This window comes from Giraffa tippelskirchi, chromosome 6, assembly GCF_054371585.1.
Source record: "Giraffa tippelskirchi isolate mGirTip1 chromosome 6, T2T-mGirTip1v1.2.pri, whole genome shotgun sequence".
Taxonomy (NCBI): domain Eukaryota; kingdom Metazoa; phylum Chordata; class Mammalia; order Artiodactyla; family Giraffidae; genus Giraffa; species Giraffa tippelskirchi.
Genome location: NC_137280.1, coordinates 93,470,230 through 93,485,823, shown reverse-complemented (window position 1 = coordinate 93,485,823; position 15,594 = coordinate 93,470,230). Strand labels below are relative to the sequence as shown.

Below are 15,594 nucleotides of genomic sequence, written 5' to 3'. Positions count from 1 at the left end.
GTCCAGGCCTGGATCAAGATGGGGGCTGCTGGAATGGAGAGGGGTGGGTGCCTTAGAGAGAGCCATGAAGGTGGCTGTCAGAAGGACAAAGTGGTGGACCAGGTGATGGTGGATGAGAACAGGATGTGTCAAGGTCAAGAATGGTGACTAAATGTGCAATGGTTGCAAACAGCAGCCTCCTTGGTAGTGTAGGTGGCCTGTTGCCTAAGGGATCTCGGAGACAGTCCTTTCCAGGGGACATTCATGATGGACACACTGCCCCCTAGTCTAGGCTCCAGACAGGTGTGCAAGGTGTCTTTGGAAAGCCCCAGGGCATAGTGGCCAGGGTCTACCCTGGCCAAGTCATGATGTCCATCCGCACCAGGCTGCAGACCAAGGAGCATATGTTTGAGGCCCTCCACAGGGCCAAGTTCAAGTTCCCTGGCTGCCAGAAGATCCATATCTCCTAGAAGTGAGGATTTACTGAGTTCAACGTGGATGAATTTGGAAACATGATGGCAGAAAAGCGGCTCATTCCAGATGGCTGTGGGGTCAAATACAGCCCTAATCACTGCCCCCTGGACAAATGGTAGGCCCTGTGCTCATGAGAGCCTGGGCACTGTCCCCCCCTTACTCGGGCGTGCCAAGTTGCCTCAGTCATGCCTGACTCTTTGCGACTCTATGTACTGTAGCCCAACAGACTCCTCTGTCCATGGGATTTTCCAGGTAAGCATACTGGAGTGAGTTGCCAGTTCCTCCTCCAGGAGGTCTTCCCAACAGAGGGATCAAACCTGTCTCTTGCACTGATAGGCAGATTCTAGCGCCACCTGGGAAGCCCGCTCTTTACTCATGACCACCAATAAATCCCACTTTCCCGTCAAAGAAAAAAAAGGATTGTGACTATAGTAGCCAACACTCCATAGCAATTAATGCATGCCAGCTATGGTTCTGTTCTTCATGCATCAATTTATTTAATTCTTAAGAAAAAGCCCTCTAAGAGAGATGCTACTGTGAACCCATTTTAAAGATGAGCAAATAGAGGTGCAAAGCGGTTAAGGGGCAGAGCCAGCTCCCAAGGCAGGAACCTTAGAGTCCTAACACCTGGCTTCTTGTAGGAATGACAGACAGGGGTGAGGGTAGGCACAGCGATGGGGAAGGCAGGAGAGACACTGGTGGGAAGGGACAAGAGCATTTCAAGAGAGTGGCAGGCCCATGTAGCCACTCACCTAGTGTCCATGTGCATCACAGGCCATCAACCGTGCCATGCAGAAGCCCCAGGAGGAGTACAGTATCGGCGTGCTTGACATCTACGGCTTTGAGATCTTCCAGGTATGACCCTGTGGCCAACCCACGCCCACCCTGGGGGAGAGGGGCCTCCAGCATCAGCCCACTGAGAGAGGCACGCTTTTCCTCCCTTGGCAGAAAAACGGATTTGAGCAGTTCTGCATCAACTTTGTCAACGAGAAACTGCAGCAGATCTTTATTGAACTCACTCTGAAGGCTGAACAGGTGGGCAGGGAAGACAACTGGCCAGGGCCAGGGGTCGCTGGGGAGGAGGTGTGGGACCATGAAGCTTGCCAAGCAACCAGGGAAACCCCAGCCCCACATGGGCACTTCTCTCTGCTGACATGTCCAAGCTCCTTCTTCACAAGAGGTTTTCTACCTCTAAAGCTCTGATGAGGGCTGGAGCATTGCCTCTTTGTTCAAACCTTCAATGGGCTTCCTGGTGGCTCAGACGGTAAAGAACCTGCCTGCCAATACAGGAGACATGGGTTCGATCCCTGGGTCAGGAAGATCCCCTGGAGAAGAGCATGACTACCCGCTCCAGTATTCTTGCCTGGAGAATCCCATGGACAGAGGAGCCTGGTGGGCTACTACAGTCCATGGGGTTGCAAAGAGTCGGACACGACTGAGCAGCACCTGCTGTGTAGTAGGCACTGTTTGCAGTGCTGAGAAGACTCCCATGAATAGGATGGACAAAATCTTGCCATTTTCATTCTACCCATCCTGCAGAGGCAGAGCCTGAGACTAGGATTCAGGGCAAATACCAGGAGATGATTGAAGAAGTGAGAAAGGGATTTCTTTTTTTTTTTTTTTTTGGCTACACCACACTGCATGTGAGATCTTATACTCCCATCAGGGACTGAACCCATATCCTCTGCAGTGGAAGAGCAGAGTCTTAACCACTGGCCTTTCAGGCTCTGAAAGGGAATTTTTTTAAGAGCCAAATGGGATGTATTCATGAAAAGATCACACTTCAGGCAACTGGGGCTCCATTCTGGGGCCCCGGGGGGAAGGCCTGACCTCCAGAGAAATGAGATTTGTTATCAGAGACAGTCCTAAGTGATGAGATGGGAGGGACAAGTTATGGGGGGGACATCTGTCACACTTCCTCCACCCATGCTTGTGAAGCTAACATTCTAGAAACACTCACATCTTTGTCCAGATGCCCAGTCCCATCCCTGCCCCCTTTGCCACCCCCAGGAGGAGTACGTACAGGAGGGTATCCGCTGGACCCCCATCCAGTACTTCAACAACAAAATCGTCTGTGACCTCATCGAAAACAAGCTGGTGAGGGCTGAGCCAAGATTTGGGGGTTCTCGCTGGGCTCCAGTCAGAACTGGGCTTGGGAAATCACTGTGCCCCTGAGCTGGGCTTGGAAGAGCTGGGAGGTTCTGGGCCCCCATAGACTCTTCTGACCCACGCTCCCCCTTAGGCAGATGGAGCCCCACTGACATACCCATCAGCCACCACGTCCATTCACTCTGCTCACCTGTCATTTATTCACTCCACAAACATCGCCCCCAAGGCAGGCTGCGGGGGAGAGAGGGGTCAAAGTTGACAGGTCCCCTTTCATCTCCATCTGGGGAAAGGATACAGGCACGGATCTCTTATGGGGTTCCCCAACCCATCCTGTACCAGCGATCTTCCACAGCATCCCCACACATCGGAGCTTCCCATCACTTCCGCTCCCTCCCAGGAACGGCAAGGGGTTGGGGCCGGGCCGGGTTGAGCTCTTCCCCACCTCCTCACGCTCGCTCCCACAGAGCCCCCCAGGCATCATGAGCGTCCTGGACGACGTGTGCGCCACCATGCACGCCACGGGCGGCGGCGCCGACCAGACGCTGCTGCAGAAGCTGCAGGCAGCCGTGGGCAACCATGAGCACTTCAACAGCTGGAGCGCAGGCTTCGTCATCCACCACTACGCGGGCAAGGTGCGCCCCGCCCCCCACTCCTCGGACCCCGCCCCTCGGACCCCGGGCTCCGCCCCCTAAGTCCCAACCCCGCCCATCAGGTCCCGCCCCCTCGGGCCCCGCCCCCACTCAGACCCTGTCCCTCGGACCCCGCCCGTCAGGCCCCGCCCGTCAGGCCCCGCCCCTCAGACACCCCCCCATACACCTCCAGAGGCTCCTCGCCACAGCCTCCCAATCTCCCAACACAAGGAATCTACCCAGACACCAGCCAGTGCTAAAGAATACTGATCCCCTTCTCAAGCCCTCCCCCTACTGACCAGAAACACGATCCCCCCCTCCCACTAACCCCCAGGAATTGGCCTAGCCCCACAACTATCATGGCATTTCAGCAGGGCTAGTAAACCTACTGTCCACTGCCCCATCAAGGCCACAGCGCTCCCAACTAACAGGACAGCGACCCCTGCCCCTTACAGACTTCTTGGGTGGCTCAGTGGTAAAGAATCTGCCTGTCATTGCGAGATCTGCGGGTTTCATCCCTGGGTCAGGAAGATACCCTGGAGAAGGGGATGGCAACCCACTCTAGTATTGCCTGGAGACTCCCACGGACAGAGGAGCCTGGTGGGCTACAGTCCAAAATGACTGAGCACCCCCACCTCCCCACTTTACAGGACATAAACTCCCTCCCATCAATCCCAAATTTGGTAGCAGAGCCCCCTAAGCCCCAATCTGAGCTATAAGCCCCAGTGTCCCCATGACCCAGAACATGGCCCCCCTTCTGATCCCAATTTGGAGACCCCTGGATCATGCTGCAACCTATCGCCTCAGACAGACCCCCTACAGACAGACCCCTACCCAAAGTTTCAGAAACCCACTGTCCTCCCACCCTGGCCAAGGGTCCCCCTCCCCAGTTTACAAGACTGCAGACTCTCTCTTTGACCTTGTCATGGGCAGTAAACAGCCCCAGTGGTTCCCTGACTGTGCTGCAGCCCACCATTCCTGAAGTGGGCTAGGGTTCCGTGCTCCTCATCCTGAGAGCAGCCTGACCAGAACTATAAGGAGCCTGCACCCTGGATGGCAGACCCAATCTACAAGCCAGGTTGAAGCCCCACCCACCCACCCACCAAACTCCAGCCATTGCCATAACCCTCCTGACACAATCCCCCAGGTCCCCAATTGACCAGAATACAGAGGCTCAATGTGACCTTTTGATTCCAAATCAATTAGCAGACACCCAGGGACTGCTCCCCCCTACCCAGATTACAGCCCCTCACTCCCCAAGCTGGGATATAACTATCACCTCCTCCTTCCTCTGATCCAGCCTGCAGCTCCCTCCCCCAATCTGGACTGTAACCCTCCATCTTCTCTCCCCTCTGACCCAGACTGCAGTCCTAACCTCCAATCTAACCTTGAACATCAGACCTCCAGGCCCCCTCCCAACCGGGTCCATGCTGCTCCCAACTGCCTAATATGAACCATAGATACTACCCAGTCTTCTCACCCCAGAGCAGGCCCCCATGGGACCCCTGATCCCTCACTTCAGACTCTCACTAACCCCCATGCCACCTTCCTCCAGGTCTCCTATGACGTCAGCGGCTTCTGCGAAAGGAACCGTGATGTCCTCTTCTCTGACCTCATAGAGTTGATGCAGACCAGTGAACAGTGAGTAGTCTCAGGCGTGGAGGTCTCTGGGCAACTCCCTGTGGGGATGGGGGAGGCCCAGGAACCACCTAACCTTCCCCAGAGCTCCCATCATTCCATAGAGTTTGTGGGGGCAGCTGTTTCTAGTGAATTTTGTTGTGCAGTGGCTCAGTTGTTTCTGATTCTTCATGACCCCATGGACTGCACGCCAGCCTCCCCTGTCATTCACTGTCTTCTGGGGTTTGTTCAAAGTCATGTCCATTGAGTGCTATCCAGCCATCTCATCCTCTGCCACCCCCTTCTCCTGCCCTCAATCTTTCCCAGCGTCAGGATATCTTCCAATGAGTCGGCTCTTTGCATCATGTGGCCGAAGTATTAGAGCTTCAGCTTCAGTCCTTCTAATGAATGCTTAGGGTTGATTTTCTTTAGGATTGACTGGTTTATCTCCTTGCATCCAAGGAACTCTCAGGAGACTTCTCCAGCACCACAATTTGAAAGCAAATGGAATATAGCAGAGGGTGAATGTTCTAAGACAGTGGTTTGTAAAATGCTGATAGTGTGGTTTCTAGACTGGTAACATGAGCATCTTCTGATACAAACAGAATCTCAGGCTCCACCATAAACTGAATGACTTAGAGTCTGCATTTTAACAAAATCCCAGGAGCCATGTGTACATTCGAGTTTGGGAACCACTGATTTAGAGCAACACTGTCCAATATTATTCCACATCCAATAAAACTGAATCTACACATACACTTATTTTTAAATGGCCTGATTCAAGTCTAAATTGCATACCATTAAATGCATCCATTTTTAGAAATGATTTTTAATAAATGTATAGAATTGTACAGCCATCACCACAATCCAATTTGAAACATGTGCATTACCCACAAAGATCCCTTGTGCAAAACTGCAGGCAAATCCCCGTTCCTATCGCTTGTGTGGGCTTCCCTGGTGGCTCAGCAGTAAAGGAACCCACTTGCAATGCAGGAGACATAGGGGTTCGATCCCTCGGTGGGGGGAAGAAGATCCCCTGAAGGAGGAAATGGCAACCCACTCCAGTATTCCTGCCTGGAGAATCCCATGGACAGAGGAGCCTGGTCCATAGGGTCGCAAAGAGTTGGACATGACTGAGCACACATGTGTGCGAACACATAGTCTGCATCTACTAAGCAGTCCACTCATTCTAGATTATAGCCCTCAGGGAAGATCTCATCAAAGAGGAATGTAACAATGAACATAACAATGTTGTCAAACCAAACTCAGGCCTGCCCACCTGATTCACTACAGAGTCAACCTCCCAACACTAGGAGGCGGTGAAGGAAACTACAGCATTAACTGCAGGTCCAAGCAAGGAGAACAGGTAGCTCTACTCAAAAGACCCCAAACTCCCAAGGGTTTTCAGGGAAGGATCTTTACAGATAGTGTAAGAGAAAGGGTCACAGGGTGTGATTGTTTCACAATTTTCTGATCAGTTGATGGTGAGGTAACAGGGTGACGTTTCAGGAGTCTTAATCATCAACCTTCTGGTTCCAGCTGGTCTACATGCTGGTGGTCAGAATTTATTTAACTTCTTCTACCTGGCAGGGGTTTTAGTATCTGCAAAACAGCTTAAAGATATGGCTCAGGATATTATCTATAGCCCTTTGTTGTTAGTCGCCAAGTCGTGTCCAACTCTTTGTGACCCCATGGAACTGTAACCCCCCAAGCTCCTCTGTCCATGGGATTTCCCAGGCAAGAATATTGGAGTGGGTTGTCATTTTTTTCTCTCCAGGGAATCTTCCCAATCCAGAGATTGAACACTTGAACACTCATCTCCTGCACTGGCAGGAGGATTCTTTACCAATGAGCCACCAAGGAAGCCCTCTACACCCGTTGAGGAAGAACTGAAAGTCTTTAACTTTCTTTTACAGCTAAACTATCATTATTTTGTTCTGCTTGACCGCTTTCCTTTGTTTCTGTATTTTCTCACTTTTCTGATTAAATTTGCCCTTTGGAATTCAGAGAAGGCCTAGAAGGCTAAAGCTTTCCAACAGAAAATAGGTGGGGGACATGGGAAGGAGGAGGAATTGTCTGTCTTTAGGAAGTTCCCCTCAAAGGTCCTGCTCAGTTTCACCAAAGTGAATTTAACCAATCCCCTGTTGATGGACACTCAGGTTGTGCCCATCTGTGGCTATCACCCATGGGGCTGCAGCAGCAAGGTCCTTGTCTGTCTTTCCCTGCACGCACGTGCAAGCCTCTGCCTGTAAGATGGTTCCTCCAAGGGGACCTACCCGTGATGCCAGAGATGCCACATCACTTAGTCAAACTGTTTTATTTTACTTGCTACCCAAGTCATGCACAATCACGGAGAAAAAAGTAACCGTACAAAGAAATCAAGGAACCAAAAGGATGAAACCCACCCTCTGGTTCTCATCATCACACCTGCTGACATTCAGGGAGAACCGCACATGTACAGCATGATCTCTGGGTCCCAGACACCTCAACAGCCCCACCTCCAGGAAGGCACCCAAGGTTCACCTGCACCTCCAAACTCCTTCTCTTCCCCCACCCAGGGCCTTCCTCCGGATGCTCTTTCCCGAGAAGCTGGATGTGGAAAAGAAAGGCCGCCCCAGCACTGCCGGCTCCAAGATCAAGGTGGGCACAGGGAGGGATGGGTCCAATTCTCTTATTCCTATGTCCATCTCTACCCATCGCAGAGCCTCTGCCCCTCCCTCTGGCATCTTCTATTCAGCAAGGGCTTCTTCCAGCGCTGGGTTTGGGGAGCTTGGACCAGCTTCCTTAATGTCCTCCTAACCCCCTAAATCCAGACATGAGCCATCATCCTAATGATTTTTTTTTTTCGGTCTTTTGGTCATTTGTCACTTTCTTCTTCATTATGATAAAATATACATAAAGTGAAAATCTTAGTCGCTCAGTTGTGTTCAACTCTTTGGGATCCCATGGACTGTCGCCAGCCAGGCTCCCCTGTCCATGGGATTCTTCTCCAGGCAAGAATACTGGAGTGGGTCACCATTCCCTTCTCCAGGCGATCTTCCTGACCCAGGGATTGAACCCGCACCTCCTACATTGTCAGGAGGATTCTTTACCGTCTGAGCCTTAACCATTTTCAAGTGTACGTCTCAGCGGCATTAAGGACATTCACATTGTTGTGCAACCATCCCCACCATTGAGCTCCAGAACTTTCTCACCTTCCCAAATTGAAACTTTGTCCCCATTAATCACTAACTCCCCATCCTCTCCCCCAGCCCTTGGCACCTGCCATCCTACTTTCTGTCTCTATGGGTGTAACTCTTCTGGGGACTTCCTATAAGTGGAATTGGACACTTATGTGGCTGGTTTATTTCACTGAGCATAATATCTTCAAGGTTCATGCACGTGTCAGAATTTCCTCCCTTTTTAAGGCTGAATAATATACCATGGTTATAATGGATATTTTCTTATCCATTCCTCCACTGATGGACACTTGGGCTGTTGTTACCTTTTGGCTGTTGTGAAGAGTGCTTTTATGAACATGGGTGTACCATCATAATAATATTTTAGTAACAGTATATTGGGCACTTCTCAGTGCTGGCAGCAAACACAAGACACTTTACAGACAAGAGATTAGTTCCAACTGGCAGATGGGAGGCCAAGGCTCAGAGAGGTGCAGTCACTGGCCCAGATCGCACAGCAGAACTGTGATCCATGCCAGGGTCTCTCCTACCACTCCTCCAGTCTTCCCCCTTGGAATGATTTCCTTTCTAGTCTCCTCTGAAGGACTACCTCTCAGGCACACACGTGTGATTCTCTGCTTTTAAAACACCTGTGCCCCAAAGGACAGGCAGGAATAACCAGGCAGTGTGTGCCCCCACGTGCTCAGCTATTCCATCAACAAACCTTCGCTGAGCACTTACTCTGCGCCTGGCTAAGCAGTGAGTGCGGCAGACATGAGAGCTCCTGCTTTGGGGTTCAAGGGTCAGGTACACACACAGGATATCAACCCCGTGTGGTACGTGCTAACAGAGCCACATAGGGACCAGGGATACCTGAGTCCATCAGGTGCCACCCCCCACGTTCCCATGCAGTGTGTCTCAGTCTCTTGAGGCTGTATTCAGAACGGGAAGAGAGGCCAGCGGGTCCCATCTGTGACCCCCATACCCATCTTCTCTCCCCCCTTAGAAACAAGCCAATGACCTGGTGTCCACGCTGAAGAGATGCACACCCCACTACATCCGATGCATCAAGCCCAACGAGACCAAGAGGCCTCGCGACTGGGAGGAGAACAGGTGATCCCCCACCCCTACCCCATCTAAGCCAGTCCACACTGCCTGTCCCCGAGACTGACCCTCCCTAGCAAACCTCCCCACCCCCCACCCAGGGTCATGGAATCCATCACAGGTCTCACCCGGGCTAACCCCTAGGACCAGCGCAAAACCCCTCAGGGCCCTGGGGTTACACCTAGCACTGACCGAGTTCCCCAGGGAGGATCCCAGACTGTCTGTGGAACTAATAATACACTCCCTCTCATTCCCCAGGCCTCAGGACACACCCCTAGAATTGACCCTAGAACTGACCATGCAGCAAACACCGACCCCTCCCCCTAGAACCCAGGCCCCCAGTGCACAGAACTAACTTCCAAGTGGACCCCTGGACCAGCACTGAACCTCCTCTCTAGACCTCAGAACTCACCCCCTAAACTGCTCCCAGCATGAATCCAGACAGCCCTGGAGCGGTGAGGCCGCCACCAGGGGACTCAGGCTGCCCTCTCCCCAGGGTCAAGCACCAAGTGGAGTACCTGGGCCTGAAGGAGAACATCAGGGTGCGCCGCGCGGGCTTCGCTTACCGCCGCCAGTTCGCCAAGTTCCTGCAGAGGTGAGGCATCCCTGCCACACTCACCCACCACCCTTAGCCTCGCCAGCCTCTCAGACCCTCCCCCGCCCTGGCCTCCAGGTACGCCATTCTGACCCCCGAGACGTGGCCGTATTGGCGCGGGGACGAGCGTCAGGGGGTCCAGCACTTGCTGCGGGCAGTCAACATGGAGCCGGACCAGTTCCAGATGGGGAGCACCAAAGTCTTTGTCAAGAACCCCGAGTCCGTAAGTGTGCGGGAGAGACAGACACCAGCATCACCTGCATGGTCCTGTTCTTCAGGTGCCTGGTGACCGTGGGCACGTTTCCTCCCCGCCACCCTCAAGCCTCGGTTTCTCCATTTGGAAATTGGGGAGAGTCCTAGTCACCCTGCAGGATCAACGTGAGAATTAGACAAAATGGGAAGTCCGAGGCACAGTGCCTGGCCTGTAGTAGTTGCTCAGGAAAACTAAATTAGTGGGACTTCCCTGGTTGTTCAGTGGTTAAGACGCTGAGCTTCCAATGCAAGGGGTGCAGGTTTGATCCCTAGTGGAGGAACTAGGATCCTTCATGTCATTGGGCATGGCAAAAAATATATATATATATTAGCTACAGGGTCCTTGGTGGCCAGAAGGCAGGTAGAGAAACACATAGCCACCTGCGGTGATAGCCTCTTGGAAGGGACCAGAATGTCTTTTCATCCCTTCCTTTGTTCTTTCCTCCATCTCCTTCTTCTATCATCTTCATTCCTTCCTTTGCCTTCCTTCCTCTTGTCCTGTTTTCTCTCTCTTTTCTTATTTCATTCCTTCATTCATGAGTACCTGGACCAGAGATTCAGGTCAAAGTGGCAATTTTCTTAGTTTATTTTTATGTATTCTTTGGCTACGCCACACAGCATGCAGAATCTTAGTGCCCTGATCAGGGATCGAACCCATGCACCCTGAAATGGAAGTGCAGATTCTTAACCACTGGCCTGCCAGGGAAGTCCCAAAGTAGCAATTTTCTTGTTACAAGACAAACCTCATTTCACATCCTCCAATATAGAAATAATCCTTCTACCACACTGTCATCAGCTCCTAGCCTTTTATCAAAAGAGTGGAAGCATCCCAAACTTTATGCTGCCTCTACTTTCAGGAGCAAAAGCAACAATGACAATAAGTTCTAGGGATCTAACGTACTGGGCAGTGTGGTGATTAAGGCTGGCAGTACTGTATTATATACTGGGGGCTCCCTTGGTGGCTCAGACAGTAAAGAATCTGCCTGCAAGGTGAGACTTGGGTTCAATTCCTGGGTTGGGAAGGTCCCCTGGAAGAGGTCATGGCAACCCACTCCAGTATTCTTGCCTGGAGAATCCCCAGGGACAGAGGAGCCTGGCAGGCTACAGTCCATGGCATCTCAAAGAGTTGGACATGACTGAGTGACTAAGCACACCACATTATATACTGGAAATTTGCTTAGGGAGTAGATCTGCAATATTCTTGCCACAAGAAAGACATGGTAATTATGTGGTAATTATGTGACAGGACAGAAGGGTTAGCTAACCTATAGTGGTAATCATTTTGCAACATAATATGTATATCAGATCAACATATATGTGTACACTTTAAACTTACACAGTGCTGTATGTCAGTTATAGCTCAATAAAGCTGGGAGGGGGCAAGTTTTTAAAAAAGCAACAGTGACAAGAGTAACAAAAAGCAAGGTGAAGAAGCCCCTAAGGGCCTGTCTGGCCACCTGCTTTGGTGTGAGGACTGGAAAGTACACAGAGAGATAACTGTCTCAGTGAACTGTGTTCATTCACCAGACTTCCAAGGGAATCTTAGGTTCCAGAGAAGCTGGAGCACGGGGGCAAGGTGTGCTGGGGGTGTGGGCCAGGCCCAGCTGGGTGCCCATCACCTGCATAATCATGTCACCTGCTCCATAGCCTCTCAAGGACTTTATGAAGACAACCAGGGGATTGTCTGCATGATTCCCTTGATGTTACTGTAACTTACAAGTAACTGTTCTCTCATCAAAGCAAAAACATAACACAGTGGGGTGGAGGCTCTAGAGATCCCATAGCTACAAAAACAGTCTTTCTTGGGAGGTCCACATTCTTCATCCCCCAGGTATGTTGGCATCTACCTCCTAGAGCTTTTCCCTATGGATGTACTTTGCTCCAAAGAATAAAAACAGTGTAGAATCACATTCAAAATAGATATTGTTAGTAACAGAAACTTGGACTGCTCTGGTCCCTCAGATGGTAAAGAATCTGCCTGCAAAGCAGTAAGACCTGGCTTCGATCCCTGGGTTGAAGGGAATGGCTACCCACTCCAGTAAACAGTACAAACCAAAGCTGTCTAAGGCTAAAATTGCACCTGGAAGAATTTAAGTGGTAACACATAAGAAAGAGAAGAGAGAGGGAGGGGTAGAAAAAAAGAGGAAAATGGGAGAGTGAGAGAGAGAAAGAGAATCCATCTTGCTGGTTACTGGCAAACTGGAATATATGACTCTGAAAGGAAAAGATAAAAATTGACACACACACAAAAAAAGACGAAAGAATGCTCAGTTCAGTTCAGCTGCATCTGACTCTTTGTGACCCCATGAACTGCAGCACGCCAGGCCTCCCTGTCCATCACCGACTCCCAGAGTTTGCTCAAACTCACGTCCATAGAGTCAGTGATGCCATCCAACTATCTCATCCTCTGTCATCCCGTTCTCCTGCCTTCAATCTTTCCCAGCATCAGGGTCTTTTCCAATGAGTCAGCTCTTCCCATCAGGTGACCAGAATATTGGAGCTTCAGTTTCAGCATCAGTTCTTCCAATGAATATTCAGAGTTGATCTCCTTTAGGATGGACTGGTTGGATCTCCTTGCTGTCCAAGGGACTCTCAAGAGTCTTCTCCAACACCACAGTTCAAAAGCATCAAAAGCATCAATTCATCAGCATTCAGCCTTCTTTATGGTCCAACTCTCACATTCGTACATGACTACTGGAAGAACCAAAGCCTTGACTATACGGACCTTTGTGGCAAAGTAATGTCTCTGATTTTTAATATGCTGTTTAGGTTTGTCATGGCTTTTCTTCCAAGGAGCAAGTGTCTTTTAACTTCATGGCTGCAGTATGAAAAGAATGCTAGCACTGGCTAAAGACAATAGAACGTAAAATCAAATTTTGACCAAAATTGCACTCTGCACATTTTGAGGGGGGAAAGGTGAACTAGCTGGAAATAATGAAGCTCATAAAGGTAAAAGCTTGGTGGGAAAGTTTTTAAAATTTCGTTTGTTTAATTTTTGGCCCCACCCTGCAGCATGTCAGATCCTAGTTCCCCAACCAGGGATCGAACCCACACCCCCTGCATTGGCAGGTAGAGTCTTAACTACTGGACCACTGGGGAGATCCCTGGTGGGAAAGTCTCATAAGGAAAAAAAAACAGAGACTAAAAATTTGCACAGGAAAAAAACAAACAAACAAAAATGAATCTTAATGAAAATAATTTTAGTAAAATGGAAACAGTTTAACTGTGGTTTCTCAAAAATTGATCAAAGAATTAAGCTAATTAATGGGGTTGGAGCTTTTCTCAACTACAGATGCACTTATTTAGAGTTGGGTCTTGTTTCTTGTAATCATGAATTCAAAATGCCTCAAATGTTTTTATACACCTACTGGTGACCCATTATCCCAAGCTTTCCAGGGCTGCTGTAAGAGAGCACCACAAACTGGCTGGCTTAACCTAGTAAAAATTTATTCTCTCACGTGTCTGGAGGCTCCTGCTTATGCTCAGTCGTGTCCAACTCTTTGCGACCCCATGGACTGTAGCCCACCAGGCTCCTCCGTCCAAGGGACTCTTCAGGCAAGAATACTGGAGTGGGTTGCCATTTCCTCCTCCAGCAGATCTTCCCAACCCAGGGATCAAAGCCGGGTCTCCGACATTGTAGGCAGATTCTTTACCTTTGAGTCACCTGGGAAGCCCATTTCTGGAAACCAGAAATCCAAAATCAAGGCTATGAGCCCTCTGAAAGTGCCAGAGAAGAATCATTCTTTGCTTCTCCCTAAATTCTGGTGGTTGTCAGCAATCCTTGCCATTCCTTGGTATACAGATATATCATACCTATATTGTTGGTGTATAATCTCTGCCTCTGGCATCACATGGCCTTCTCTGTGTATCTGGTTCCAAATTTCCCTCTTTTTTATTTTTTGACACACCATGGAGCATGTGGGATCATAGTTCCCTGGCCAGCGATCAGACCCACACCCCTTGCATTGGAAGTGTGGATTCTTAAGCACTGGACCACCAGGGAAGTCCCTCCTTCTTCTTATAAGAACATCAGTTAGATTGGATTTTAGAGTCACCCTACTCCAGTCTAACCTCATGTTAACTTGATTACCTCTGCAAAGACCCTCTTTCCACATAAAGTCACATTCACAAGTTCCCACCAAGTGCACATAAGTTTGGGGAGAACACTATTCAATGCACTACACCAGGTCAATCTCAGTTCTGGGGTGTGTGTGTCATCCACCTTGAGCACACCCACCCCTGCCCTTAGCAGCATGAAAAGAGATGCCTTTAATACTGTGGAGAAAGGAAGATTTATTTCCCAGGCTGAAACCAAACCCTCTTCCCTGGGCAGAAATAACAAGGTTGGAAGACACTTGTGCTGGTTGACTGGTCTGCCCCTAGTTCTGCATGGCTGGTCTCCCTTTACTCAGACCTGCTACTCCTTCAGCAAACCACAGAATACATGTACATGCCCTCCAGACACCCTGTACAGGCATTACTTGCACAAGATTTGCACACAAACTCCTGGATCCACAGAGTACTGGTCTGAGAAACAAAAGAATATGTAAATACCACTCATTAGAAAAGACCCTGATGCTGGAAAAGACTGAGGGCAGGAGGAAGAGGGGATGACAGAGGATGAGATGGTTAGATAGGCATGAGTTTGAGCACTCTCTGGGAGATAGTGGAGGACAGAGGAGCCTGGTGTGCTGCAGTCCATGGGGTCACAAAGCATCAGACATGACTTAGTGACTGAACAACAAAATACCCCTCAATTGCCTGCAACCTGTTGGCCTAAGATGTTTTTTCTCTCTGGTGAGAAAGAAGACGCAGTTTTTATGATCAGTTATAAACACTGTTGACTTAATAGTCACAATCTAAAAGTTGAGAGTTGTGTTTTATTCAGTGGGAATTTTTAGGACTTAAGCCCGGGAGACAGAATCTCAAGTGACCCTGAGAGAACTGCTCCAAGGAGTTAGGGGGAGGAGTCAGGTTACATAGAAGTTTGCAACAAAGGGCAGGTAGTCTGAACATCAAAAGTATTTTGTGAGTTAAAGAAACCCAGACACCCCAAGTGAAGGAATTTAGCGCTTTTTCTGTGTATGGGAAGATGCCAGAGTCTGGGCTTACTGAAATCACTCCTTTCATATGCATCTCAGCTATCTGGGGCCAATATCCAGTGTTTTCATATCCAGAGTCCCTCAGTGCTCACTGTAGGGAATGGCTACAGCCTGATGACTCTCAGGTCACACAGGTATTCTCCTTCCTGAGTGCCCTTAGGGGTCAGACATTCACATTTGGACGGCCAGAATCACTGATGACTGAAATCCTTGTTTACTGACACGGCAGGAAATACTCCAGTTCTCAACATTTACAGATCTACAAGCCCTCCAAGATATTATGTATTTTTAAAGTGAGCTTGAGTCAAGTACCTGCAGAATTCTTTTAGTCCTGCCAGGGAAGTCTGGGGTATCTAGGAGACGTTAGCTATCGTCATCAAAATGGCAGTCAGGCTTTCTACAGTGATGTGATGTTTGTGTATTTGCGAAAACCCTCTGGCTGAAGTGCTAATTATTTTTTTCTAAGTAAAACCCAACTTTATTTTCAATTATTTTCCCATCGTCACTGATTGACCATGCTGTCCTTTTTGTCACTAAATTTCCATTTGAACTACAGTGTTTCCCAGCCATCTGTC

At 49.6% G+C, this 15,594-nt stretch overlaps 1 protein-coding gene and 1 pseudogene across 2 annotated transcripts in view; both read left to right on the top strand.

The window, feature by feature from the left end:
* MYO1F (myosin IF) overlaps nucleotides 1-15,594 on the top strand; it is a 36,862-nt gene that overhangs the window by 15,507 nt on the left and 5,761 nt on the right. The window contains exons 11-19 of one of the 2 annotated variants that reach the window (XM_081499297.1): nucleotides 1,228-1,308; nucleotides 1,402-1,488; nucleotides 2,464-2,550; nucleotides 3,027-3,194; nucleotides 4,747-4,832; nucleotides 7,367-7,448; nucleotides 8,973-9,079; nucleotides 9,567-9,665; nucleotides 9,744-9,888. In XM_081499297.1, the coding sequence (XP_081355423.1) occupies nucleotides 1,228-1,308; nucleotides 1,402-1,488; nucleotides 2,464-2,550; nucleotides 3,027-3,194; nucleotides 4,747-4,832; nucleotides 7,367-7,448; nucleotides 8,973-9,079; nucleotides 9,567-9,665; nucleotides 9,744-9,888 (942 nt within the window). The remainder of the gene's footprint in view (nucleotides 1-1,227; nucleotides 1,309-1,401; nucleotides 1,489-2,463; nucleotides 2,551-3,026; nucleotides 3,195-4,746; nucleotides 4,833-7,366; nucleotides 7,449-8,972; nucleotides 9,080-9,566; nucleotides 9,666-9,743; nucleotides 9,889-15,594) is intronic. The other variant, XM_081499299.1, reaches the window with a different exon arrangement.
* On the top strand, nucleotides 152-226 carry LOC145511818 (small nucleolar RNA SNORA70; annotated as a pseudogene).